General features: G+C 45.5%; 2 protein-coding genes across 2 annotated transcripts; one reads left to right on the top strand and one right to left on the bottom strand.

Moving 5' to 3' along the window:
* The first annotated feature begins 1545 nt into the window (after positions 1-1545).
* Positions 1546-9441, top strand: igfbp5a (insulin-like growth factor binding protein 5a). The gene is made up of 4 exons (XM_052057761.1): positions 1546-2518; positions 6393-6565; positions 6805-6924; positions 7004-9441. Exons 1-4 carry the CDS (start codon positions 2179-2181, stop codon positions 7139-7141), a joined length of 771 nt encoding a protein of 256 aa, XP_051913721.1. The 5' UTR covers positions 1546-2178; the 3' UTR covers positions 7142-9441.
* Positions 9442-11240: 1799 nt separating this feature from the next.
* igfbp2a (insulin-like growth factor binding protein 2a) lies at positions 11241-27223 on the bottom strand. The gene is made up of 4 exons (XM_052057753.1): positions 26790-27223; positions 15248-15420; positions 14578-14718; positions 11241-11972 (listed from the first exon to the last, which is right to left on the bottom strand). Exons 1-4 carry the CDS (start codon positions 27169-27171, stop codon positions 11811-11813), a joined length of 858 nt encoding a protein of 285 aa, XP_051913713.1. The 5' UTR covers positions 27172-27223; the 3' UTR covers positions 11241-11810.
* Positions 27224-27307: the final 84 nt, after the last annotated feature.

Raw genomic sequence — 27307 nt, 5'->3', positions numbered from 1 at the left:
GTCATACAATTCAGTTCAGATCCATGCACAGATGCTTTGCATTTAGTTGCATGGTTACGGTCTTTGCTTTCCTATAAATTGAACCAGAAAATGACAAGAGCTTTTCATGCAGCAAAGCTTGTCTTCCTGTGTCAGAAATGAAAAAAACACAGAATGCTGTATGTGTATGTCATCCAGTGCTGTTATTTGGCACCTGTGTCAAGTTGATATGGTTTTTAAGTTAAGTTATTTTACACATTTTTTTGCTGCTCAGATGTAATGCAGTTACTGGAGATATAAAGCCCCAGATAAGGAGAAGAAAACTATTAAAAACGATAAAAATTTTCATGACATACGTTAAACCAAAGTGATATGGTAAGAGGAATTCAACCCAAAGGTTGTGGGAGAAATGTATGTCTCTGAAGGCAAACAATAACATTTGGCTATTGCTGCAGCATGGCATCACATAAAACATGCACATTGAGCATTAGTAAGAAAAATAGTGTCATCGTGGTACCACCATAGAAGGCTGCAAGTTGTGGCAAAGAGAAGTATAATAAACCAGTTGAACAATATAAGAAGCTAGTCATGCATTTTTTATCATGATACTAATATAACAAGTCATTAATAATAATAAAAGAACTGCATGCATTTGAAAGAATTCCACTCTGCACGTTTATCACTTGTCATCTAACTTAAAAGTACAGTTGTGGTTTAAAGACGTGTGTGAGAAGTGAAGAGAGAGTGTTGGCAATTTGAGACTTGACCTATGCTGAAGAAGAAAAGCTTTTAAAGGTCAGTTTCTGTTCTGGTTTTCCTAACGATGAGCCAGAGCATGCAAGAGACGTGTGCAATGTTGGTCCACTGTCCAAGGCTCATACTTCACTAGAGTAACCCTCGAAATAACTGGATGTGTACATAACACACACACACACACACACATAAGCACACTCGCACGCACACACACACATATACTGTAGTGCAGTGGTTCTTACCCTGGGTTTGATCGAACCCTATGGGTTCAGTGAATCAGTCTCAGGGGTTTGACAGAGCCTCTTCCTTGGAGGATAAGACACACCTGACTCAACGTGTCAATTAATTATGACTCGCCCGCTTGGCCATCACTGGCTGGTTCATTCTGTGCACAATTAAAAAACTTTCTAATTCTACTAATTCGTACTAATTCTGTTTACCTTTTTCTGTTTTGAATAAATGCATTTTTTAATGTCTTGAATTTGTAAAAAAATATTATACATATTTGTATTTTTCAGTAATAAAGGTTGAATGAGCATATGAACTGGTTGGGTTCCGTACCTCTAACAAGGTTAAGAACCACTGCTGGCGAGAGGGAGAGAGAGAGAGAGAGAGAGAGAGAGAGAGAGAGAGAGAGAGAGAGAGAGAGAGAGAGAGAGAGAGAGAGAGACAGAGAGAGACAGAGAGAGAGAGAGAGAGAGAGAGAGAGAGAGAGACAGAGAGAGAGAGATAGAAGGGAGAGAGAGGTTGACAAATTGATTGATGCGCCCCCGCCCCAAATAATAAAACAAACATTACTCAGACTTTTCTTTATTTTCTCGTTGACATGCTTAGGTTGCCTTTCAAACTTGAGTCAGATGAGTGGGGGGTAGTGGTCCTATTGAGTCGGCCTCAGTCACATCGCCGTCTCCTATCTGAAGGCATGCCAGTGCCCGCCCTGCAGAATCAGCATCACAGCCTGCACGCTTGACAAGTGCGCCTCCCCCTCCGCGTGCCTTGTTTGACATCCCCATCGTTCAGGCTTCGCCTCGGGGATTTTTTTTAAGTCCAGCTCAACGCCAGCCACAGATTACACATTCTGCTCACACGCAGGCACCGAGGCAGAGAAGGGCGACGCGGGGCCAAACAGACGCGGTCTTTCTCGCGTGGAGACGACAGCTTTTGCGCGCGATCGGCGCCAGGCAGAAGCGGAAGAAGACGAGAAGGAGGAAGACGGGGAGAGAGATCAGCGCTGCGTCTGGATCTTTACGTGCACATTAAACCTTTCTTTTTTTCACCGCAAAGTTGAAGAACTAGGAGCTCGATTCTCTTGGTTATCAATTGCGATACTGGTCGTCTGCGGTGACACCTTTGCGCACCTGTGGATGCAGCAAACATCCGCTTGATGCTCGGACTCCAGTCTTTGGCACGCATAGGATTCTCCAGTGGTAAATCATCCCCCGCACCATGCTGCTGAGCGTGTCCCTCTTGGCGCTCCCCTTGCTGTGCGTCACAAGCTGCGGCGCGTCGTACGTGCCGTGCGAGCCCTGTGACCAAAAGGCCCGCTCCATGTGCCCGCCGGTGCCGGTGGGCTGCCAGGTGGTGAAGGAGCCCGGCTGCGGCTGCTGCCTGACGTGCGCGCTTGAGGACGGCCAGTCTTGCGGCGTGTACACGGGGCCGTGCACTCGCGGGCTGCGATGCCTTCCCAAAAACGGCGAGGAGAAGCCTCTGCACGCCCTCTTGCACGGCCGGGGTGTGTGCAGAAACGAGAAGTTGTACAAACTGCTGCAGCCTTCGAAAGGCAAAGGTAGGCCCGCGGCCTGCATGTGCCCGTCAAAGCTCCAACTGCAATAATTCGGATCATCTCATCACTAAAAGTCCAATTAGGGGGAAAATAGCAACAAGTGACAAGCTCTATTCTACATCACAGGTGTCAAACTCAAGGCCCGGGGGCCAGATCCGGCTCGCCACATCAGTTGATGTGCCCCCCCCCCTCCGCCCCCCCAAAGAAAATCATCTGTGTCAACTTGAATGACCCTTGCAAAAAAAAAAGCAAAAAAAAAATCAGAAATGTCAAATTGTCACGTGTAATAAATGACGTTGAGATTTTGCAATAACTTTGTTACCCTTACTTACGTAATAATGCGATCATGCGCTGCCATAACGGCTCTCCGAGGGAAGACAAGTCGAAAGTGGCCCGCCACAAAAATTAGTTTTACACCTGTCTCCTACATGATTGATATACAGGTTTGTTGTACCTTCATCCATCTAATGTAAGAGCATTTAATTGTTCTGATGAACAAAATATATATTTTTTCAATACATAATAATATCTTCAGACGAAAAGTGAATGTCTGCTCAGTTAATATTGGCTCAGTGTGAACTTCCTCCCACAGCGCATATGCTGTGGTCTTCGGGTGGTTAGCTCGCTCTTCATAAATGCTGCCTGTTTGTTCAGTGGCGTAGAGAATAATGACTGGAGATGTTAACCTTCTGGAGCCAGTGAGGCTGAGAGCCGGAGTCTCTAACCACCCTTTAAAGATGGCCCAACATCTGTCATTACCAGAGCATATGATTCAAAAGACCCTCCAAGTATCCCATTGCTCGAACCCGCCACCGCACCCATCACGCCCTGTCCCAGTGAACTCAACAATGGGTGTCAATTAAACTGTCATTTTAACCCTGAAAGGCAGTGCAGCTGCACACCATAAATCATGAGGTTGTGTGTGTGTGCGTGTGTGCATGTGTGTGTGTGCGTGTGTGTGTGTGTGTGTGTGTGCGTGTGTGTGTGTGTGTGTGTGTGTGTGCGTGTGTGCGTGCGTGTGCGCACACGCAAGAGAGGGAGAGAGGGGGCGAGAGAGAGAGAGAGAGGGGGGCCAATTGCCTTTGGGGGTGGGGGTGGGGATCAGGGAACCAAGGGAGAAAATTGCAGGTGGTACCTTGTAAGGCTTCTAGTTGGCTTAGCGATGTGACATGGAGTCATTATGTCTGCTGGGGAGCAACACTGTACATGTTGAGCTTTGAGTGACCCTGCAATGTGCCAAGTCATATGTAATACTCTTTACTTGAGTTTCTTGCCTTTCTTTTCCACTTGGTGTGACACACCCTTTTTTTTCACGCACTATCTTTATGTCTCATGTTTCTACCGTGCTAATGTCTCGTCTCCATTTTTTCTCACCGGGCATAAATGAGCTTGCTTGGCTGTGTGACATTCGCCCGAGGCCCAGAAATATGAGGAAAGGTTAGATTCAACAAGATTCCATGTGTTTAATGTAATATGGACAATATTATATACCTGCAGGCATTTAATCCAACCTCCAATCAGAGCGGGTTCCTTCTTTTGTTTGTCTCTCGCAGCTGTGGATAAGTGGGGCTGCTTGCAACTTGCTCAGAAAATGGCCTGTCAAACGTTTCACACTTTCATTGCTTGTTCAAACAACATGATGTCATATTTTAGATTTTATGTCATCTGACTGCTGTTGATTACTTCATGCACTGCCTGCATGTATTGGGTGGGTCTGAGAATGTATGATCAAATAGGATGGTCAAAATGCTGACCTAATGTTTAACTTTACAATCAGTCACCGAAGTTCACCGCTCGCAAAATTGAAGTCAATCTGCAGAGATAAAATAAACAAGTGAGATTTGTGCTGTTGTTTCTCAGAGAATATATTTTGAGCAGTAAAAAATAGCCAACCCAGCCAATTCCTCTTTGTGACATACTATCATTGTTGATTGAATTCTTCCGCATTAGTAAGCAGCATGTGGATGGAGCACAGTTCAGCATTACAGATTTTGCAAAATGAACAACAATCATTTCTCGGTGTCTACTGACCCTCCAAAGTACCGGTAATGCATCACTTTTCTATGCATAGTTGGTCATTTTGTAGCAGTTTTTTCAACTGACTATTATTATTCTTTTTTCTTCCTCTTTTTTTTTACATTGTGCTTGAGTGCTTAATGCTTAGCGCGTAGCTTCCAAGTGCTCTAAGACGGCACAAGATAGCAGACCACGACATTCAGAAAGCTCTTGCAAATAAAGGGCTGAGTGAATTATCTTTATTCCTTTAGAGCTCACTACAGGAAGATTTGATTTAAAGCATATATCATTTTGACCTGGTTTTGAACTGGGCTCTCATGTTACACTCTTGGACCATACTTTCTGAGGACCACGTATCTGTTGTCTATTCATCTTGACTCCTTCAACTATGGGTCCAGTATACCCCATGTCATGAGATTTTACAATCTGTAGCAACTAATACAAATAGGTGACATCAGCTGTGGTCTGTACAAATATAAATGGCCACACAAACATAATCTGATGATCAGCATGTTGCAGTAGCTAGCCGGGGAATGATTTTACCCTTTTGCCTGCATACATTGAGCACATTCCATGTGGAGGTGTACAATCAAACATCACAATTTATACAAGAATATCAACGTGCAAAAGTTTGCAACAACATGATTCATCAGTACAGGTCAGATTGGGTGAGGATTAGCATGCAAAGACTTGATAGACATAATTCGGGTCGTGCCTCTACGTTTTATTTATTTATTTTCTCCAGAGGGACACAGTGAATAACTGTGTCAGCAGGAACCCGTTTCCAAGAAGTCATTATGTAGAGGGATGACGTCACTGTGATCTACACCATCGTCATTGGAAGGGTGGGAGCTTTTGTGGCGAAGGGGAAGGGGGAGTATTGGAGGAGGGTCTAATGACAGTGACCTTGTTTCACTACCCTGTTAGCTTAGTAGCTTAGCGAGCAGTCGTATAGGGTCACGTAGCAATGAGATGGAGAAATTGCTACTATATGTGACATAGCAATGGAAATGGGCCAGCAGTTGTTTAATGGAACAAGACATGTTTAGGCTTATAGGCTAAAAAAATCACTGTTAGGTTTGATGTCTTCTAGAACAGCATAATTGATTCACCGGTAACCAATATGGATTCAGAAAAACTTGATAGTAGAAGTGACAAAAGCCACAGACAAATCTAAACCTGCTCATGGAGTATTCATTGACCTAGAGAAAGAATTTGATACAAAAAAACTGTTTAATCTCAAAATTACAACAACATGGAATTACAGAACTAGAGACGGTGTTTAGTTACTTAACAGGAACTAACTTGTAAAAATGGATGAATGGCAAACAACTTGTATGGACAGGGTGTGTTGGTTTCACAAGGGTCGGTGCGATGTCCCAAATTATTTGTCATGTAAATCACTGACAAATGTAAAACACCCTCAATTAATGAAATACATATATAACATTGTTTTAAAAAAAGGTATGTTGAAAAAAAGCACAATGTTGTGTTTTTGTACATAACAACAGTGCCAAAGAAATAGGATTGGTCGGTCATTTTATTATCAAGTGCTGCTATTGGCTCAGCGACACAAAGCATCATGGTCTACGTAGTACACAATTCTAATTATACTGCACTAATAAACTAACCACCAGAGGGTGCTAGAAACGCACAAATGGGCCTGTCCTATTTAACACGTGGTGTGGGTGTAGGCGAGGACGGAGTCATTAGTTTCAAAAAGTAATTTATTCGCACATACAAACCACAATGACTAATAATGGCCCTGAAGCAGTGATTGACAACCCCATTTGTGACATCTGACCTACAGTAGGTATTTGGGTCTGAGAATCTCATGATGATGTCTTACTCCCTGTCCCAGAGTCCATGATGCCCCAAACCAAGGTGCCCATTTACGGACGGGACCACATTAGCAGTCGGAAGGCCCAGGCGATGAAGCAGGCTAAGGACCGTAAAAAGCAGCTGGCACGGGTGGGACCCAACAGCAACTTGAACTTCCCTCTGCATGGCCCGGAGAATCTGGAACCTGAATTTGTACGTGATCAGCACTCACTCATCACTCTTCTCTAAGCTTTATTTGTGTTTGGACCCAATAAGTTTTGACTATAGCCTTCATGCACCACAGAGGCAGAGTTTCAAGGACACATTTTCACGTTCAAGTTGCTTCATCTTTTCCAAACATTTGAGAGAGTTTGGAAGCAGACTTTTCAGATGTGGAATGTCAACTGTACTGCAAAGCGCAAACGCAAGCAACCATATCGTCCCTTATGTAGGGGCCCTGCCGGAGACGTCTGGATCACCTGATTCAAAGCATGAAGGACACATCACGGGTCTTGGCTCTGTCTTTGTACATCCCCAACTGCGACAAAAAAGGGTTCTTCAAGCGCAAACAGGTACATTGGACTTGTACTCTTCCTCCTTTGTGTGTTTACTTCAAATGATACCTTCAGCCTGTCACCTCTCCAATCACAGTGCAAGCCATCCCGCGGGCGCAGGAGGGGGATCTGCTGGTGTGTGGATCGCTTCGGTGCCAAGGTCCCTGGCATAAACTACGCTGGTGGTGACTTGCAGTGCAAAGACTTGGACAGCAGCAGCAACCGGAATGAGTGAGCTTGAGGGCAAATAGCAGTCTTATTCATCACCATGTGGACATGATGAACTTCTTGTTTGAAAAGGGAAGCTGAAACGCTTGCTCATATAGGTTATATACTGTACCTGTGGCTTTAAATGGACACTGTGTGTGTGTGTTGGGGGGGGGGGGTGCGTGCGTGTTTGTGTTTGCGTGTGTGTGTGTGATGGTTTTGGGCATTTTGATACATTTAAATGTCGTGGAAAACGTCCTTCATTTCAGTAGTTCAATTCAAAAAGTTCAAACTTATCGGCAACTTTTAATTGCCATGATTAAGCCTTAGAGCGAACAAAAGTCTGACATTCAGTACTGTATCCCACATAATTACAATATTGTTTAAAAAAAAGTTCAGTTTTGTTAACTATTGATGCGACACTCTGAGCATCTAATGATTTAAAAGACCTCCAAAGCCGTTAAATGGTCTCTATAAGTTTGCTTCAGTTCATCACTGCTGACTTGACGATTGTCCAGAGGATAACCATTGAAATCCTCTCAAGGAAAGCAAGCAACCAATAGTTTTTGATCAGGAAGCACAAATACATGCACAAACATCACTACAAAAAGGAGTGGAAGCAAAAACTGTGGGCCAAAAAGATGGGCATGGAAACAGGGACAACCGTAGCCTTGAGAATTGTCAAGCTAAATCCCTCCAAAAATTTTGAGGAATTTCATAAACTATGAGAGGACTGTGGCAGGAGTTAGAGTGAATTTTGGATCACTTAATGCATTTTTTCTGCTGACCAGCTTAATGAGGATGTTGATTAGATGGACCAGGAGGGTTCGGTCCCTGCCTAGCTCAGGGACACTTGAGCCAATAATGTAGAGCAGATGACGTCAAGCCTGTGGTCAAAGCAACCGAGGCTGCCTTCAAAATTCAGCAGTGTCACAGAGCCATCGCATCCATGCCACACTGCATTAAAGAAGTAAACAATGCAAAAGCAGCTACAAATGCCTATGAATAAACATGTTTCTTAGAATACAGGACCAACATTTTTTTAAAGTCAAAAAAGAACCTTGATTTGTTATGATGTAATGTTGAAATGTTTAGAGATGATGAATTTGGGGTTTTTGTTAGCTGTAAGCTGTGATCACTAATAAAATGGGCGAAATTGATACTGTATTTCACTGTGTGCAAAGTTAATCTAACCAGTAAACAAGTGTAACAAAAACGATTTGAATGGGAAAAACAGTTTCATTTCAAAGATGTGAGTGCATCAAATGGATACTGCAAATACATTTTTGATTGAACTAGTGGAATTACCAAAGCAGAGACAATTTCTGACTATAATCGTCTAAATTATTGAGATCCACCGTATATATACAGCTCTGGGAAAAAAAGATTAAGAGACCATACATTTATGCGTATATACACACAAACACACACACATCCACATGCACACACACATTACCTATTTTTATGTGACTAGATGCTAAGATCCAGGCATGGACGCTTCAACTCCTATGAGATGATTTGAGACATATTTATATTTTTTGTGACTCGAGGCGAGCAGGCAACTGTGCCATTAGCAAACGAACATGAATTCGATTATGTTTTGATTCGGGCTTTAAACATTTTTTTTTGTACTTGCTCATATGCACGCAGGAAGGGAGCTGACTGCCCTTCGTACTGCCAAGAAACTCAGAATACTAATTTCATTTTTCCATGACATGTAAATGTAGAGAGATGCTTCTGCCAGGAAAAAATCCCAAATAAAGAACAAAAATTGAAAGACAAAAACATGATGAAAGTGTCACAGTGCATCACGGTAATCTTTGAAACTATACAGGAATCTGATGCGATGCTTTAGTACAGGGGTCACCAACGTCACCAATGTGGTGGGCGCGACCACCAGGTAGCCCCCAAGGCCCACATGAGAAGGCCGCCAGCCTATTCTAAAAATAGCTCACAATTGATGGAACAACTGTGATTTCCTAGGAATGTTGTAAAATTGACCTTTTCAGAATTGAACACTGGCAGATATGTATGAAAATAAAATGCTGAATAAAAGTATATATTGTTCTGTTTCATAACAATGAGAAAACATTAACATGATCAATGCATTTGCATAAATGAATACCATGAATTCCTAATCATAACATAATATGATATGATGAACATAATAAGAGAGTCTATCCGATACAGATTTATTTTCAGCCTGTTGCTGAAAACCAATAGTATCCAAAAAAATCTGTGGATTTTCTGACTACTTTGAACGTCATTATCTTTGTCTTATGAATTATTGTCTCAATGTGTACAAAAATAAACAAATAAACAACAACATTTTTGGCAGATTTTTTTTTACTGCAGTATTTTCCATCCATCCATTTTCTGTTCCGCTTTATCCACATAAGGGTCGCGGGGGATTTTTAAAAAAGCTAAATATAAAATATAAAAATATTTGGATATTAGATTGGACACACCCTAATAATACCATTATGAAAAGGTAATTTGACGACATTTCTGATTTCAGACGTGCATACAAAACTGGTAGCCCTTCGCATGAATCCTTTCCCAAGAAGTAGTTCTCAGCGGGCGACCCGGTAGTCCAGTGGTTAGCACGTCGACTTCACAGTGCGGAGGTACCGGGTTCAATTCCAGCTCTGGCCTCCCTGTGTGGAGTTTGCATGTTCTCCCCGGGCCTGCGTGGGTTTTCTCCGGGTACCCCGGTTTCCTCCCACGTTCCAAAAACATGCATGGCAGGCGAATTGAACACATGAAATTGTCACTAGGTGTGAGTGTGAGCGCGCTTGGTTGTTCGTCTCTGTGTGCCCTGCGATTGGCTGGCAACCGGTTCAGGGTGTACCCCGCCTATTGCCCGTAGACGGCTGGGATAGTCTCCAGCACCCCCCGCGACCCTAGTGAGGATTAAGCGGTTCGGAAAATGGATGGATGGATGGATAGTTCTCAGCTTCAAGAAGGTTGGTGCTTTGAGGCAAAGGAATGACATCACTGTCTTTTCAGTAAATGTATTTCCACTATGCGTTCATGTTCCTGATAAAAATGTGCAAGTGTGTGTCTGTCTGTGTAATGTTAATTTAGCATGCACGTGCAGAAAAGCTCATTTCCATCTTTTGGGGCTTGCATGCAAAAGATATGTAAAGTTTTGGTGTTGTCCGTATAGGTTAATAAGCCCCAGAGTGTAAGCAAATCCACCCAGGTGGTCGCTGAGTTTGTATGGAAATCCAAGTGCCTTTGGTTACCCATGGGTAGCCTGTTCCTCTGGTCCATCACTTCAGGCACTCGTGGATTCGATATGGCAAATAAAAACATAATGACTATGATGTGAACACTCGTAAAATATCACTTGTGTTGTTGAAAACCCTTTTTTTTTTGGAAGACAAATCACTATTTAAATAATACAATTCAATACAACACACCTTGATTTATACAGCACTTTCACAACAAATAAAGATCCATTTTTTTTCCAAGTAGCTTTGAAATTTTGATTGCAAATGTGAATCTGAAAGTTAGTTTCTTTCTATTTATGATTTTCAAGCTGTAACACCTTCACCGAGAAAGTTAAGCTTTAATTTAGTTTTTGACTAAACTAATTTCAACTTAAATGATTTCAACCAAACATGGTGGCGGGTTGGTTCTTGGACCAAGGATGAATCCTGCAAGATATAATCTTCTGATTTTTTTTTTTAATTACCGGTATAAGTGTGTGTGTGTGTGTGTGTGTGTGTGTGTGGCAAGGCATGGATCATCATGGCACTAGCTTAATGTATCTAGGAAGGTGTAAAATTTGGTTACGATATGAATTTGAGGCGAGCGCTCTGCTGAACGCAATTCTATTCAGAATCTGATTTTCACAACAGTAGCCTACAGGCACACCTTGAGATACATGTGACCCAGTTTATGAATTTTTTGAGATGCCAGCCGTTGTTCAGCGGATTATTTTTGATTTCATATGTGAACTAACACTTGAAATATGCGCACTGTATGGTGGCAGTGAACTCAAATCACTTAACAACCAGCAGTTTGGCAGATAGTGAAGAAGTCTTCAAAAAGAAGCTTCAAGCCACTCCCTGTTGAATTTTCCTGTCAGACTAAACATAAAACTAAGAGAATGACATGTATTTAAAACAACCACATAACTTTTCTTTATTGGTCTATTGTGCTTCTGACAACAATGGAAAACACAGACAGGCTCCATAAGATAAGATAAGATATCCTTTATTCGTCCCACACCGGGGAAATTTACAGCCTCCAGCAGCAAGAATGTATGTAGAAAGAAGAAAGAACATCAGTTTTATACTGCCAAGGTTTAAGCACCAGGGAGAGCAGCAAAATGCCCACTATTCATCATGTTATTACTGCATGTTTTCATGAAATACAATATAATAGAGTGCTGTGTTTTGTTTTGTTTTTTTATTTTTGTTTTTTTGTAGGGGGGGGGGGCATTTACATTCATTCCAATGGATTCAGATTATATGAGATAGTGTTGAGTTACAAGCATTGTCACAGAACAAATTAGGATCTCGATGCACGGCTGTATAGCTTAAAGACACAAAACAAAACTAAAGAAGCCCTACAAATAAGTTTTTAATTACATGTTAAGTTTAACATTATGTTGTTTCCGAGTTCACCTCACTTACTCATTTTTGTTATTTGTTCACACATGCTTCACAGTTGCTTTTTGTTTATTATCATTGTATCTGCTCCATGTTGGCCATTTCCAGCTCCAGCTCCGAAAGGTACTGGCTGCAGTTGGGGTTACCCCGCACAATGGGGGCTGCTAAGATGGTTTGGCCGCTGTGGGGGCTTACGCACCAGCACTCTCCCCTCTGACCATAAAGAGACATCTTGCACTGAAACAAAATTTTTTGGGAGTTGAGTCATTAAAAATATTTGGACAATATAAGAACTATATAATAAGTTCAATTGTATTAGTAGCCTATGTATGTATGTATGTATGTATGTATGTATGTATGTATGTATGTATATATATATATATATATATGTGTATATATATATATATATATATATATATATATATATATATATATATATATATATATATATATATATATATGTGTGTGTGTGTGTGTGTGTGTGTGTGTGTGTGTGTGTGTGTGTGTGTGTGTGTGTGTATATGTATATATAGCACAGCAACCGCCCTGAACAGAACCCAGTTACCATAACAGTGGCAGACATACAGGAAAGAGTCTCAGATATGAAGAACTGGACAGCACCAGGCCCGGATATGGTCCACACCTACTGGCTAAAGAAACTCACAGCACTCCATGAGCGCCTAGCAGCACAAATGAACCAGCTGCTGAGGGATGGGACTCACCCAGGATGGCTAACCGAAGGGCGAACAATCCTGATCATGAAGGATCCCTAAAAGGGTGCGGTCCCATTCAACTATCGGCCAATAACCTGTCTCTCCACAGCATGGAATCTCATGTCAGGCATCATTGTGGCTAAGATAAGTGGACACATGGATCAATACATATAAAGCCTATGACTCGATGCCGCATACATGGATCACTGAATGCTTGGAGTTGTATATGGTGAACAGGACCCTAAGAGCCTTCGTTGTGAACTCGATGAGGATGTGGAAAACCACACTTGAAGCCAATGGCAAGCCACTTACCCAAGTGTCCATCAAATGTGGCATATACCAAGGTGATGCACTCTCCCCACTGCTGTTCTGCATAGGACTGAACCCCCTAAGCCAAGTAATCACCAAGACAGGCTATGGATACCGCCTCAGAAATAGAGCTACAATCAGTCACCTCCTCTATATGGATGACATAAAGCTGTATGCTAAGAGCGAAAGGGACATAGATTCCCTGATCCACACAACCAGGATCTACAGCAGCGACATTGGGATGTCATTTGGGGATTGAGAAATTTAGACGGATGGTGACTAAGAGAGTAAAGGTAGTCCTCACTGAAGGGGTCTCACTCCCTGAAGGAACAATAGCAGACATTGAGGACAGCTACAAGTACCTCGGTATACCACAAGCCAATGGCAACCTCGAACTGGCAACAAGGAAAGCGGCTACGGCCAAATACCTCCAGCGAGTGAGGCAAGTCCTAAGAAGTCGGCTCAATGGCAAGAATAAGACCCGGGCAATAAACAGCTATGCCCTGCCAGTGATCAGATACCCTGCAGGAATAAAAAGGTGGCCAAAGGAAGAGATTCAGACCACAGAGGTTAAGACCCGAAAGCTCCTAACCATGCATGGTGGGTTCCATCCCAAATCCAGCACCCTGAGACCGTACGCAAACCGAAAGGAAGGAGGCCAGGGACTAGTGAGCGTGAGAGCCACTGTCCAGGATGAAACATCCAAGCTCCATGAAAAGGCTCCAACGGATGACCTACTCAGAATGTCTCAGACAATGGGGAACAGATGGTGAGGCGCTGGAAGAAGGACTATCATGGGAGGACAAGCCCCAACACGGGATGTAGGACCATAACTGAAGTGGCTGATCTCAAGAAGTCCTATCACTGGCTAGAGAGGGCTGGCCTGAAGGATAGTACAGAGGCACTCATCCTGGCTGCTCACGAGCAGGCCCTGAGCACCAGAGCCATTGAGGCCCAGATATACCACACCAGACAAGACCCAAGGTGTAGGTTGTGCAAAGAGGCACCTGAGACGATCCAACACATAACTGCAGGGTGTAAGATGCTGGCAGGGAAAGCCCACATGGAACGCCATAACCAGGTGGCTGGCATAGTCTACCGAAACATCTGTGCGGAGTATGGACTGGAAACCCCAAGGTCAAAATGGGAAACACCTCCGAAGGTGGTGGAGAATGACAGCGAAGATCCTGTGGGACTTCCAGATCCAGATTGACAAGATGGTAATGGCGAACCAACCAGATATCGTGATCTTAGATAAAGGGCAGAAAAAAGCCGTTGTAGTGGATGTAGCGGTCCCAAGTGATGGAAACATCAAAAAGAAGGAACACGAAAAACTCGAGAAATACCAAGGGCTCAGAGAGGAGCTGGAGAGAGCCTGGAAGGTAAAGGTGACAGTCGTGCCTGTGGTGGTCGGAGCACTCGGGGCAGTGACCCCCAAACTAGATGAGTGGTTGCAACAGATCCCGGGAACAACATCGGACATCTCAGTCCAGAAATGTGCATTGCTGGGAACAGCAAGGATACTGCGCAGAACCCTCAAGCTTCCTGGCCTCTGGTAGAGGACCCGAGCTGAATGAGGGACGGACACCACCCCAGGGGGGTGAGATGAGGATGTTAAAAAATATATATATACAGTATATATAAAGAGAGAGAGAGATACACGTGCGCACACACACACACAGTAGATATGTAGATAGATAGATAGATATTAGAACCAAAAAAAACTAAAACTAATCTGATGGAGCAACCAACAAAACAAGTCTCTATCATCATTTCGAGTCAGGTCAGTGGTACCCAATGATGAAACGTTTATTATTCACCTGTTTGAGGTTATACAGCCCTCTCCTGTCGCAGTTAGGAATGTGCAGAGCATAAAGGTCCTCCAGGGGACCTCGATTATCTCTGAAGGGCATCTTGGAGATCCTCTCCAGCACCTGGTCCAGTTCCTGCTGACACGGAGTCTTTTGCCCAAAACAAGGCACAGAGTAATCAAAGCTATGAGAAAGATCACCACTCTGTGCTCAGATTTAAGAGGTCTTTCAAGTCTACATAAAATACACATGCAGAAAAAATATGGTCTAAATAGAGTATATTGGGAATGGATGAATGATAAAATAATGAAAGTAATGAACAGCTGACAGCACCCAACAGCATTTATTATGGTTTATGTCTGTGTTGTCACCACCCAATGTTGACTATTACATAACTTTTGTTGTTGTTCCAACTGTGCATGTGGGTTGTTTCGTGTGTTCACTAAATGTAAACATAATGATACCGGATTGCTCTCACCTGAAATTACATGTTATTAAAAGAAGATGTAGAAATGAAGGATTAATTGAGGATAACTGACGCAGAATCACATTGCAAAGCAGGTAAACTGTTTTCGAACTATGGATGAATCCAGCTCCGAGGATGAGGTTTGATTTTAGAAGTCCATTGGTGAATATGGCGTTGTTGCAATCAGTACATCGTTTGCCGGCTTGTCCTCACCTGTTTGGGTCGAGTCAGTTTAAGCTCTTCCACCTTGTTGCTTTTCATCTTTGTCTTCATCTCTTGACGATGTTGTCGCACAGCACTCTCCTTTGGCCCCATCCAAGTGGTTTCCTTACTGGGTAGGCGTACGTCACCCAGGCCTGACTCGAAGAACACTTCCGAGGCCTCACCTGGGAAATGACTCACAGTCAGAAAGTGCCAAATTATTTTAGGAGGAGGATGCAGGACCAGAATGTCTATCCCCAAGCAATGGTTAGGTATAGGTTTGGATTTCTCATTGTAGTTAGTTTTTATCTTGTTAAGACTTTTTTTAAAATTCAGTTCCTTTGAATTAGTTGTTAGGAGGAAGGTTGTTAGTTATTCTAGTTTTGTTTGTTTTTAGTTTATTCTGAGCAATTTTAGTATTTGTTTTAGTTTATTTCAATATATGAAGTGTTTTTGTTGAGTGCAAGGTAATCTAAAAAGTTCACTAAGTGCAGTAAAGTATAGGAAATTACATTTCTCAAACGACTATTGGAACTTCTTTCTTCTGTACAGGCATACAGCAATATTGAAATAAATACATTTAAATGAACCCTGAAAGCTCATGTTTGATAATAATTGACAAAGATGAAACCAAAAGACATTTCTGCTATAATTATAGATATAGTTAGTTTCATAAACGGAAGATGTAGTTTAAGTTAGTTTCCATTTTTGCAAAGGTATTTTAGATGTAATTTTATTTTGTTCATGAAAATGTTTTTTTCAACCTTAGTTCTTTTGTTTGACTACATGATCTATAAAGATAGACATGCCCAACATTTTTATGATTTTAGGAATTGTAAATCAAATGGCACCAAGTTAAGTGTGTGACCTATGTTTTGTGACCCATTGCAAAATGTCTGCATTTTGGGCTCCAAAAAAAAGATTAGTCATCTAAAAACTGCTCTTGCGTAATTTATTCAAATGTCTCCGACAAAACCCGACATACATTATGTAGGTCTAAAGTCTAGGCAGTACCACACATGAATGCACCATTTGTAAAGGTCAAAGGCCACTATCTCTTGCAATGTATGTACATGCAGCCAACCACAGAGGACCACACCACCAGACCCCTCCCTCTCTTGTTGGGGAGTTAGGCCTCGGTGGTCTCGGATCAGCAGTATAAACAGAGGAGCAGGCCAACTGTCCAGTCTACTGCTTTGATTAATCCCTAGACAATGAGTTCCTTTCTAAAACTGATCCATGGCACATTCCCAGAATGCACAAAGGCCATAGGTGCCACGTCAAGATTCGGGTCAGCAGAGCGAATCCTGGCTCATTCACTTCAGTGGATGTAAAAAAAATTGTCTTCAGCCAGCCACACTCAGATGACTGATATCGATCTGGTCAGGCCCAAGTTGTTGCACAAAACAAGTTTCAAGGATAAATCAGAATAACATTTAAAAAAGAGAACCAGTTAATGTCTAAATTACACAGTGTGACTCTTCATCAACCCCAGAGCACTGGGTGGAACTGGTTTTTGAAAGTGTTTAACTTTTCATCTCAATCTGCTGTTTGGTCACGTTCTGGCATGCTTACACTCACGCACACACGCACACACACACACACACGCACGCGCGCGCACACACACACACACACGCACACACGCACACATGCACACACGCACACACGCACACACGCACACACGCACACACGCACACACACACGCATGCACGCGCACAAACACACACACACACACACACTATACTCACATGGCTATTTAAACCCTTAAAGTTTGGAGGGTCTGTCAAAACAAATCGCTGATGCACGTCGTCAGCTGAGGACATGTGTGAACAGGTTTTTACATCTTTTAAAAGTTTCTGGAGATTTGAATGGTACCCTACAAGTTACAATTGTCGAATTTGGACCGGAACTTGGGGAGACCTCAAGCTTTGATCCTGTAGTGTTTTCAAGTCCTAATCAACATTCTAAATCCATTTTCAAGGCAGATGTTGTGAAAAGAAATTAGACGAACATAAGATTCGCCTTTTCTTTCTGTTTTCAAACATCCATAGTTCATTGACAGGAGCACTTACACAGATTCTGATTGTTTGGAGGTGGGGGCGGGGGGTATTCAAAATGATAACATTTTGAATATTTCATAAAGAGACCAAAACTATGCTGATACTCCAAATGGTTCAAGAACAGCTACAAATTTACTTTGGGTGCACCTTTCCAGAGGCGTTTTTGGGAAAGTTGCCCTCGGTTTAAGGGTTTTAATTGAACGACTATCGATTATCAAATTAATTGATAAACAGCTACAAGCCCCTTATGAACCTTGTGTTTTCCATTATCCTAACCGGTTGATACTCACTAGGGTCGCGGTGGGTGCTGGAGCCTATCCCAGCTGTCTCCGGGCAGTAAGCGGGGGACACCCTGAATCGGTTGCCAGCCAATCACAGGGCACACAGAGACGAACAACCATCCACGCTCACACTCACACCTAGGGACAATTTAGAGTGTTCAATGAGTCTGCCACGCATGTTTTTGGAATGTGGGAGGAAACCAGAGCACCCAGAGAAAACCCACGCAGGCCCAGGGAGAACATGCAAACTCCACACAGGGAGGCCAGAGCTGGAATCGAACCCGGTACCTCTCCACTCTGAAGCCGACGTGTTAACCACTGGAATACCGGGCCGCCTTAATTGATAATTATTTTTGAAAATCAATTAATCAATTTGATAAAATTTCAGCTTGTCAACAGTAGCTGCACTAGCTGCATAGTCCTCCATGAAAACAGGCTGATATTTTGGTGTTGAATCAAAACAAAACACATAAGATAAGATAAGATCAGATATCCTTTATTCGTCCCACAATGGGGAAATTTACAGCCTCCAGCAGCAAGAATGTATGTAGAAAGAAGAAAGGAGAAAGAGAAAAAAAACAACAAACATCTTTCAATTAAATACAATATGAACACAAATGGATAAAATTATTATTATTATTATGATTGTTATTTTTTATTCATCAGCCTGACAGCAGTCGGTAGGAACGAGCGTCGGTATCTCTCCTTCTTGCAGCGCGGGTGTAACAGTCTCTGGCTGAAGGAGCTACCAAGTGCTGTCAGGGCGGGCTGGAGGGGGTGGGAGGGACTGGCCATCATAGCTTTTAGCTTAGTTAGCATCCTTTTGTTGCCCACCTCCTCCAGAGTGTCAAGGGAGCAACCCAGGACAGAACTGGCCTTCCTAACCAGTCGCTCCAGTCTCTCTCTGTCCCGGGCCGAGATGCTGCCTGACCAGCAGACAATGCCATAATGGATGGCCGAGGCCACCACCGAGTTATAGAACGTCTTAAGGAGTGACCCCTGAACCCCAAAAGACCTCAGTTTCCTGAGTAGGAAGAGTCGGCTCTGTCCTTTCCTAATCAGGGTGTCCGTGTTTGTAGACCAGTCCAGTTTGTCGTTGAGAAGAACACCAAGGTACTTGTAGGAGGCCACCCTCTCTATGTCCATACCCTGGATGTTCATCGGTGCTGGTGAGGACTTTTTCCTGCAGAAATCCACAACCAACTCCTTAGTTTTCCTAGGGTTGATCTGGAGGAGATTCTGCTGGCACCAGTCCACAAAGTCCTTTGTCAGTCCCCTATACTCCCGATCGTCCCCTTCTGTAATGAGGCCAACAATCGCAGAGTCATCGGAGAACTTCTGAAGGTGGCAGTTTGGAGTGTCGTGTCTGAAGTCCGAGGTGTAGAGGATGAACAGGAATGGAGCCAGAACAGTCCCCTGCGGCGCTCCAGTGCTGCAGAGAAGCCGGTCCGACTCACAGCTCTGCAATCTCACGTACTGCGGCCGATTTGTGAGGTAGTCTATGATCCATGCTGTGAGATGGTGGTCCACTCCGGCGTTCTGCAGTTTGCCTCCCAGCAAATTGGGCTGGATGGTGTTGAAGGCACTGGAGAAATCAAAGAACATGATTCTCACAGTGCTCCCAGCCTTCTCCAAGTGTGACAGCACTGAGTGGAGGAGGTAGATAATGGCGTCTTCCACCCCGATGCCAGGCTGATAGGCAAACTGCAGCGGGTCCAGTGACGGGCTCACCAGCGGTCGAAGGTGGGCGAGGATGAGTCTCTCCAGCGTCTTCATCAGGTGAGACGTCAGCGCCACCGGTCTGTAGCTGTTCAGCTCCTTAGGGTGGGGGGTCTTGGGCACTGGGACCAGGCACGAAGTTTTCCACAGCTGTGGAGCTCTGCCCAGCTTCAGGCTCAGGTTGAAGATGTGCTGGACAATGTTACACAGCTGGTCAGAGCAGGTCCTGAGGAGCCGGGAACTGATCTTGCCCGGACCTGCTGCCTTCCTCACATTCATCTTCCTCAGTTGGTTCCTTACCTGCTCTGTTGTGACGGACAGGCAGGAACCAGGTGACATACTGGGTTGATGAGTGATGGTCGAAAGAGGAGGGGGAGGAGAAGAAGTCCTCAGTGAGAGAGGTTGCAGTTTGTGGTTGGGGGAAGGGACAGACGACTGGTCGAAACGGTTGAAAAAATGGTTCAGTCCATCTGCCCAGTCCTTGTCCTTCTCGATCACTGTCTTTGGGCTGTCATGGCCTGAGATGGTTTTCAGGCCCCTCCAGACACCAGTGACATTGCTGGCCTGTAACTGGTCCTCCAATTTCATCCTGTATATCTTCTTCCCCTCCCTGATCTTTCTTCTCAGCTGAATCTGCACGGCCTTCAGCTCCTCTCTGTTTCTCGACCGAAAAGCTCTCTTCTTCTCCTTCAGCAGGGTCTTTATGTCAGGATTAATCCATGGTTTGTTGTTGGAAAAACACCGCAGAGTTCTGGTGGGTACGGTGTTCTCCTCACAGAAGTTTATATAATCCGTGATGGTGTCAGTGAGTGCATCAATGTCCTCTCCATGAACCTCGCTGAAGAGTTCCCACCTGGTTGTCGCGAAGCAGTCCCGCAGAGCATCTTCAGCTTCCGATGACCATTTCTTGACCATTCTGGTCACAGTTGGCTGCCTGTGCACCAGGGGTTTGTACACAGGCTCGAGAAATACCAAGTTGTGGTCTGCTCTTCCAAGAGGAAAAAAACGGATGGATGAATAAAAAAATGAGTCCTGCAGCAATGTTGTGTTTATATTGATTGCAAATAAGTCTTCAGCACAGAATGGGTGAAAAGTGATTCTGGTTTTGTGGCCTCATTCACACATCGACAATTATTTAGGATGCCACGGAAGAGTAATGCTCATTCACAGACCTCTGGCAAAGCATGGAGAGCATCCATGAGTGAAGCCTATTGCTCAAGAATGCTTGGTTGGGTTCGCCTGGGGCAACTGGGAAACCCATTCTTCAGCTTTAAGGTTTGGAGACAACTCCAGCTAATCCAGGGATAGGTTGTAGCTAAATTTCGACCGTCATGAGGATGAGCAATTAAAAAAAACGGATGGATGAATAAAAAAATGAGTCCTGCAGCAATGTTGTGTTTGTATTGATTGCAAATGAGTCTTCAGCACAGAATGGGTGAAAAGTGATTCTGGTTTTCAGTACACGCACAAGAAGATTCTAGGCACAGCTACGATATGTGCAGTTGCTGTCGTGATTGGGAGAAACTGGGGTGACAGAGGTGTGCGGCACTGTTTTTGAAGAAGTCCACATTTATGGGTGGAGGATTATCTCGAGGCTATTTCAGTCTGTCAGGCTTCAACTGCACAGGAATGCTTTCTCTTGTTAGCTAACCATGTTATTTCAGATGGCACCGCTGTTTCTTTCCACTCCGGCTCTCACTTCCAGGAGCACCGAGGTACCTTGACATCGTAACTGCGTTCACACAGACAAATGTAGGGGTAGGCTGTGTGGGATGTGAAGCATCCTGTCATCTAACAATTTGAAGCTGAATAAATGCTGCAAAAGACATTTCACACGCACCAATTGGCTGGATTATGCGCAAATGAGCACTTAAGGGAGAGGAAAGATTGTCTTTTTCCATCCATTGATTATCTGAACCGCTTCATAATACTGTATTTGTAAAACAGATATCATAACTTGACTGTACAACATGATAAAAAAAATGAGCTGTGAAAAAAATCGTCGATCTTGTGCCCTTGATTTGATATATAAGCGAAATCACCGCAACTGAAGAAAGACGACCAATTAAAGACAGAAGGAGTGATTTAGAAAGTGTCAATTGTTTGTCACAGCACACTTATCGTGGCATCCTTGTGCAATCTCGCAAAAAATAAAACTTGAAACCGGGATGATACCGGCCTTATTGTAGGTGTACTCATGGAGGCTCACAATACCAACCACAGATACTAAAGGGAAAGAAAATGTGACCCCAAGTCCAGCAGCCTGTTCCAGCGGTTTGAAATATCATCTACGTCATAAAGAAAGGCATAGTTCACAATGTTTTGTTATTTTTGTTCAATGAAACTTCAGAACATTATTGACAAAGGTTCTAGAGCAGGGGTGCCCAAACTTTTTGGACCGAAGATCTACTTGTGATCAACTAACCTCCCGGGATCTACCCTTACCGGTATGTATACGAAGCAAACTCTGATTTAGAATAATGACGATAAAAGAGCAACAGCTCTGATCACAAGCTGCAATTGCAGACTGCTGAGCGCTAACAACTTCCAGCAACGTAATAACCCGCCACCACAAATTTACCAGCGTTATTTTATTTTTAGTTATTTATTTATTTATTTTGTTAAAATGAGACTGATAGGATGATTAGGGTGCAGCGTACATTAACACAAAAAAATATATTACTAACATGTACAAAGACACACAAATGGTTGTTTGTTTTTTTTCTCCCCTGACACTCCTCGGATCTACTTGGGACCTGTCTTAGATCTACCAGTAGATCAGGATCGACATAATGGGCACCCCTGTTCTAGAGGTATCAGTAACATGGTATTGGTGCATAATCCTACTGGTATCGGGTGGAAAAAGGGGGTAACGAACATCCTTAATTTAAAAGAATAACACGTTATTATGAATAAGGTGTTTTTATTTTATACTGCCCTAATCTAAGCTATTACTATTATTGTTATGATAATTATTCACATGAGGTCGCTGATGGTGTAGTGTAAGACTCGCCTGACTTGTGTGCGGGCAGTGTGGGATTGTTACCCACTTAGTGCCAGTGTGGGTGTGGGTTTGAATCGTTGCTTGTCTCGAAATGACTGGCGACCAGTTAGGGTGTAGTCTACCCAAAGTCAGGCTCAAGCAACTCCTTGTGACCATGTTCAGGATAAGCGTTGTTGAAAATGAATGGATGGATGGATGGATGGATAATAATTCACATAATGTTCCGTCAAACATTTTAAGCAGCAGTCATTTATTCGCCAAGGGCAAGATGCTACGTTGAGCCAATGTTTTTGCATCACAACCAAAAGTGCTGTGATGTGAAGCCTTTGGAAGCTTTAAGCACTTAATGATTGAAGCCTTTTGACCCAGCAACACTTGAGCTGATCTCTGTGCTTAGTCACATAAAGTAACTAAATAATGATAACTTATCATAGGGATACCTCTCCGTGAGCCGTCACCTTACCGTGGTGGAGGGGTTTGTGTGTCCCAATGATCTTAGGAGCTAAGTTGTCTGGGGCTTTATGCCCCTGGCAGGGTCACCCATGGCAAACAGGTCCTAGGTGAGGGACCAGACAAAGCACGGCTCATAAAGCCCCTTATGAAAAATAAAATCGATCCTACTCAGTTTCCCTTGCCCGGACGCGGGTCACTGGGGTCCCCCTCTGGAGCCAGGCCTGGAGGTGGGGCTCGTTGGCGAGCGCCTGGTGGCCGGGCCTACACCCATGGGGCCCGGCCGGGCTCAGCCCGAAGAGGCAACGTGCGTCCCCCTTCTCATGGTCTCACCACCCGTGGGAGGGATCAAAAGGGGTCGGGTGCAATGCGAGCTGGGCGGCAGCCAAAGGCGGAGACCCTGGCGGTCCGATCCTCGGCTGCAGAAGCTAGCTCTTGGGACATGGAATGTCATCTCTCTGGCAGGGAAGGAGCGCGAACTGGTGTGTGAGGCAGAGAGGTTCCGACTGGATATAGTCGGACTTGCCTCCACACACAGCCTAGGTTCTGGTACCAGTCCTCTCGAGAGGGGTTGGACTCTCTTTCGCTCTGGAGTTGCTCACGGTGAGAGCCGCAGAGCAGGTGTGGGCATGCTCATTGCCCCCGGGCTCAGTGCCAGTACATTGGGGTTCACACCGGTGGATAAGAGGGTTGCATCCCTTCGCCTGCGGGTGGGGGGACGGGTCCTGACTGTTGTTTGTGCATATGCACCAAACTTTTTGGAGTCCTTGGAGGGTGTGCTGGAGAGTACTCCTGCTGGGGACTCCCTTGTTCTACTGGGGGACTTCAATGCTCACGTGGGCAATGACAGTGAGACCTGGAGGGGCGTGATTGGGAGGAACGGCCCCCCCGATCAGAACTCGAGTGGTGTTTTGTTATTGCACTTCTGTGCTCGTCACGGACTGTCCATAACGAACACCTTGTTCAAACATAAGGGTGTCCACATGTGCATTTGGCACCAGGACACCCAAGGCCGTAGTTCCATGATCGACCTTGTGGTCGTGTCATCGGATTTGCGGCCGCATGTTCTGGACACTCGGGTGAAGAGAGGGGCGGAGCTGTCAACTGATCACCACCTGGTGGTGAGTAGGCTCCGATGGTGGGGGAAGATGCCGGTCCGTCCTGGCAGACCCAAACTTAATGTGAGGGTTTGTTGGGAGCGTCTGGCGGAATCCCCTGTCAGAAGGAGTTTCAACTCCCACCTCCGACAGAGCTTTTCCCATGTTCTGCGGGAGACGGGGGACATTGAGTCCGAGTGGACCACGTTCCGTGCCTCTATTGTTGAGACGGCCAATCTGAGTTGTGGCCGTAAGGTGGTTGGTGCCTGTCGTGGCGGCAACCCTCATACTCGCTGGTGGACACCAGCAGTAAGGGATGCCGTCAAGCTGAAGAAGGAGGTCTATCGAGCCTTTATGGCCTGTGGGACCCCAGAGGCAGCTGACGGGTATCGACTGGCCAAGCGGAACGCAGCTTTGGTGGTCGCCGAGGCAAAAACCAGAGCATGGGAAGAGTTCGGTTAGGCCATGGAAGCCGACTTCCGGACGCCTTCGAGGAAATTCTGGTCCACCATCCGACGTCTCACGAGGGGGAAGCAGTGCACCACTAACACTGTGTACAGTGGGGATGGGGCGCTGCTGACTTCGACTCGGGGCATTGTGAACCGGTGGGCAGAGTACTTCGAAGACCTCCTCAACTCCACCAACACGCCTTCCTTGGAGGAAGCAGAGCCTGGGGACTCTGAGGTGGGCTCTCCTATCTCTGTGGTTGAAGTCACCGATGTGGTTAAAAAGCTCCTTGGTGGCAAGGCCCCAGGGGTGGATGAGATCCGCCCGGAGTTCCTCAAGGTTCTGGATGTTGTGGGGCTGTCCTGGTTGACACGCCTCTGCAACATCGCGTGGTCAATGGAGAGATTAACTCTGGATTGGCAGACCGGGGTGGTAGTCCCTCTTTTTAAAAAGGGGGACCGGAGGGTGTGTTCCAACTACAGAGGGATCACACTCCTCAGCCTCCCTGGTAAGGTCTATTCAGGGGTGCTGGAGAGGAGGCTCCGTCAGGCAGTCGAGCCTCAGATTGAAGAGGAGCAGTGTGGTTTTCGTCCCGGCCGTGGAACAGTGGACCAGCTCTACACCCTTAGCAGGGTTCTCAAGGGTATGTGGGAATTCGTTCAACCAGTCTACATGTGTTTTGTGGACTTGGAGAAGGCGTTTGACCGTGTCCCTCGGGGAGTTCTGTGTGGGGTGCTTCGTGGGTATGGAGTACCGAACCCCCTGATACGGGCTGTTCGGTCACTATACCACCGATGTCAGAGTTTGGTTCGCATTGCCGGCAGTAAGTCGGAATCGTTTCCAGTGAGGGTAGGACTCCGCCAAGGCTGCCCTCTGTCTCTGATTCTGTTCATAACCTTTATGGACAGAATCTCTAGGCGCAGCCGAAGCGTTGAGGGGGTCCGTTTTGGTGGCCTCAGTATTACATCCCTGCTTTTTGCAGATGATGTGGTGCTGTTGGCTCCTTCAAACAGGGCTCTCCAACTCTCACTGGAGCGTTTCGCAGCCGAGTGTGAATCGGTTGGGATGAAAATCAGCACCTCCAAATCTGAAACCATGGTCCTCAGTCGGAAAAGGGTGGAGTGCCCCCTCCGGGTCGGGGGGGAGATCTTGCCCCAAGTGGAGGAGTTTAAGTATCTTGGGGTCTTGTTCACGAGTGAGGGCAGGAGGGAGCGAGAGATTGACAGGCGGATCAGTGCAGCGTCTGCTGTGATGCGGACGTTGTATCGGTCTGTCGTGGTGAAGAAGGAGCTGAGCCAAAGGGCGAAGCTCTCAATTTACCGGTCGATCTACGTTCCAACCCTCATCTATGGTCACAAGCTATGGGTCGTGACCGAAAGAACGAGATCAGGGATACAAGCGGCCGAAATGAGTTTTTTCCGCAGGGTGTGCGGGCTCTCCCTTAGAGATAAGGTGAGATGCTCGGTCATCCGGGAGGGGCTCCGAGTCGAGCCGCTTCTCCTCCACATTGAGAGGAGCCAGATGAGGTGGCTTGGGCATCTGATTCGGATGCCTCCTGAACACCTCCCTGGTGAGGTGTTCCGGGCATGTCCCACCGGGAGGAGACCCCGAAGAAGACCCAGGACACGCTGGAGAGACTATGTCACCCAGCTGGCCTGGGAACGCATCGGGATCCCCCGGGGAGAGCTGGAAGAAGTAGCTAGGGAGAGGGAAGTCTGGGCTTCCCTGCTAAAGCTGTTGCCCTCGCGGCCCGGCCCCGGATAAGCGGTAGAAGATGGATGGATGGATCATAGGGATAATTACTCATCAAGTTCAAAATAAACGTGTCATTCAAGATAAGCATTCAAAAGCGACAAGTTGTCCGGCTTCAGTGAGGGCCTCAGAATCATCCAAATAATAACACTGTTTACTTTTCCTCTTCGCAGTGACCCGTCCTTGTACAAACACAAAGCACATGAGCCTCACTGGAGTCCTGCACACACAGTCGGCCCAATTTCTAGGTAAACCGCAGTGTGTGCTTACTGCAGGTCAAAGCCTAAAGTCCAGCTTTTCCAAACAATGCAACATTCCTCCCGCTGTCTCCCGGCTCTCTCAACTCCCTCAAAGAATCGTCAACATCAACATTGGGATTTTTTTTTTCCTTCTCGCTCCATCCAAGGAGTGCAGTTTGTGAGAATTCTGGCCAATGCATTGGTTCGCTGTGCTAAAGGCAGCGCTCTATATAGGGAGTGGAGGACCGTTCCTTTTGCCTTCTTCACCCCCATGTGCACTTCACCCAGGTCTGTGCAGCAGGGACTCACACAATGACATTTGAAATCAAACACAGGAGACTAATGCATGTGGTTTTAGCAACGCGAATCCTCGTACGTGCCTTAATGCGAACATCACAATGTATTTGAAATAAAAGCATAACTCTTGTAGTTTTGATAAACAATGAAAAGCAGATCGGTGTTACAAGCTGATTCGATACTGATATGAGACAAAAGGAGGACTTACCGCTGGTCTGCTCCCGGTGCTCCTGGCTCGTGATGTCGGTGTCGACCGTTTGCCGGCACAGGCCTTGGCCCTGCATCAGTTGCTCCAACGGGAGCTCAGAATCGGGCGTCGGGTAGCATCGCAAGCCGGCGGCACACCTGGGGGTGTACACGCCGCACGTCTCACCCTCCTGCCGGGCGCACACCGGGCAGCACCCGCAGCCCGGCTCGCGCACGATTTCCGCACAAGGCTCGCTGAGCCACGGACAGAGAGCCAGGCGCTCCGCGGTGCACGCCGGGCAGCGGAAGACCATCTCGGCCAGGGAGGCGCCGGCGACCGACGCGGTGACGACCAAAAGGCTGTAGAGCTGGAGCATTGTGATTTGCGTTGGTTTTTGTGACATTATCCTGGTCTGGTGGAAGGAAGTACGAAGTAAAACTTGAAAAAAAGGATGGGAGGGGAAGGGGGCTGCTCGTGCGTACGCGAACAGGTGAAGCAAGGGGTACGGTGGTCTGCTGGGTCCTACAATTCTCATTACT

Source organism: Hippocampus zosterae, chromosome 2 (assembly GCF_025434085.1).
Source record: "Hippocampus zosterae strain Florida chromosome 2, ASM2543408v3, whole genome shotgun sequence".
Taxonomy (NCBI): Eukaryota; Metazoa; Chordata; class Actinopteri; order Syngnathiformes; family Syngnathidae; genus Hippocampus; species Hippocampus zosterae.
The sequence above is the reverse complement of the archived record's forward strand: the minus strand, read 5'-3'. Positions and strand labels throughout refer to the sequence as shown.

What these genes read in the sequence shown, in the direction of transcription:
- igfbp2a (XM_052057753.1), bottom strand. Translation starts at nt 27,171, where the DNA reads ATGTCACAAAAACCAACGCAAATCACAATGCTCCAGCTCTACAGCCTT. An exon ending in GCACCGGGAGCAGACCAGCG is followed by an intron (nt 15,421 to 26,789) that starts GTAAGTCCTCCT and finishes GTCATTTCCCAG; the next exon opens with GTGAGGCCTCGGAAGTGTTC. An exon ending in AACTGACTCGACCCAAACAG is followed by an intron (nt 14,719 to 15,247) that starts GTGAGGACAAGC and finishes TTTGGGCAAAAG; the next exon opens with ACTCCGTGTCAGCAGGAACT.
- igfbp5a (XM_052057761.1), top strand. Translation starts at nt 2,179, where the DNA reads ATGCTGCTGAGCGTGTCCCTCTTGGCGCTCCCCTTGCTGTGCGTCACA. An exon ending in AGAATCTGGAACCTGAATTT is followed by an intron (nt 6,566 to 6,804) that starts GTACGTGATCAG and finishes TCCCTTATGTAG; the next exon opens with GGGCCCTGCCGGAGACGTCT. An exon ending in GGTTCTTCAAGCGCAAACAG is followed by an intron (nt 6,925 to 7,003) that starts GTACATTGGACT and finishes CTCCAATCACAG; the next exon opens with TGCAAGCCATCCCGCGGGCG.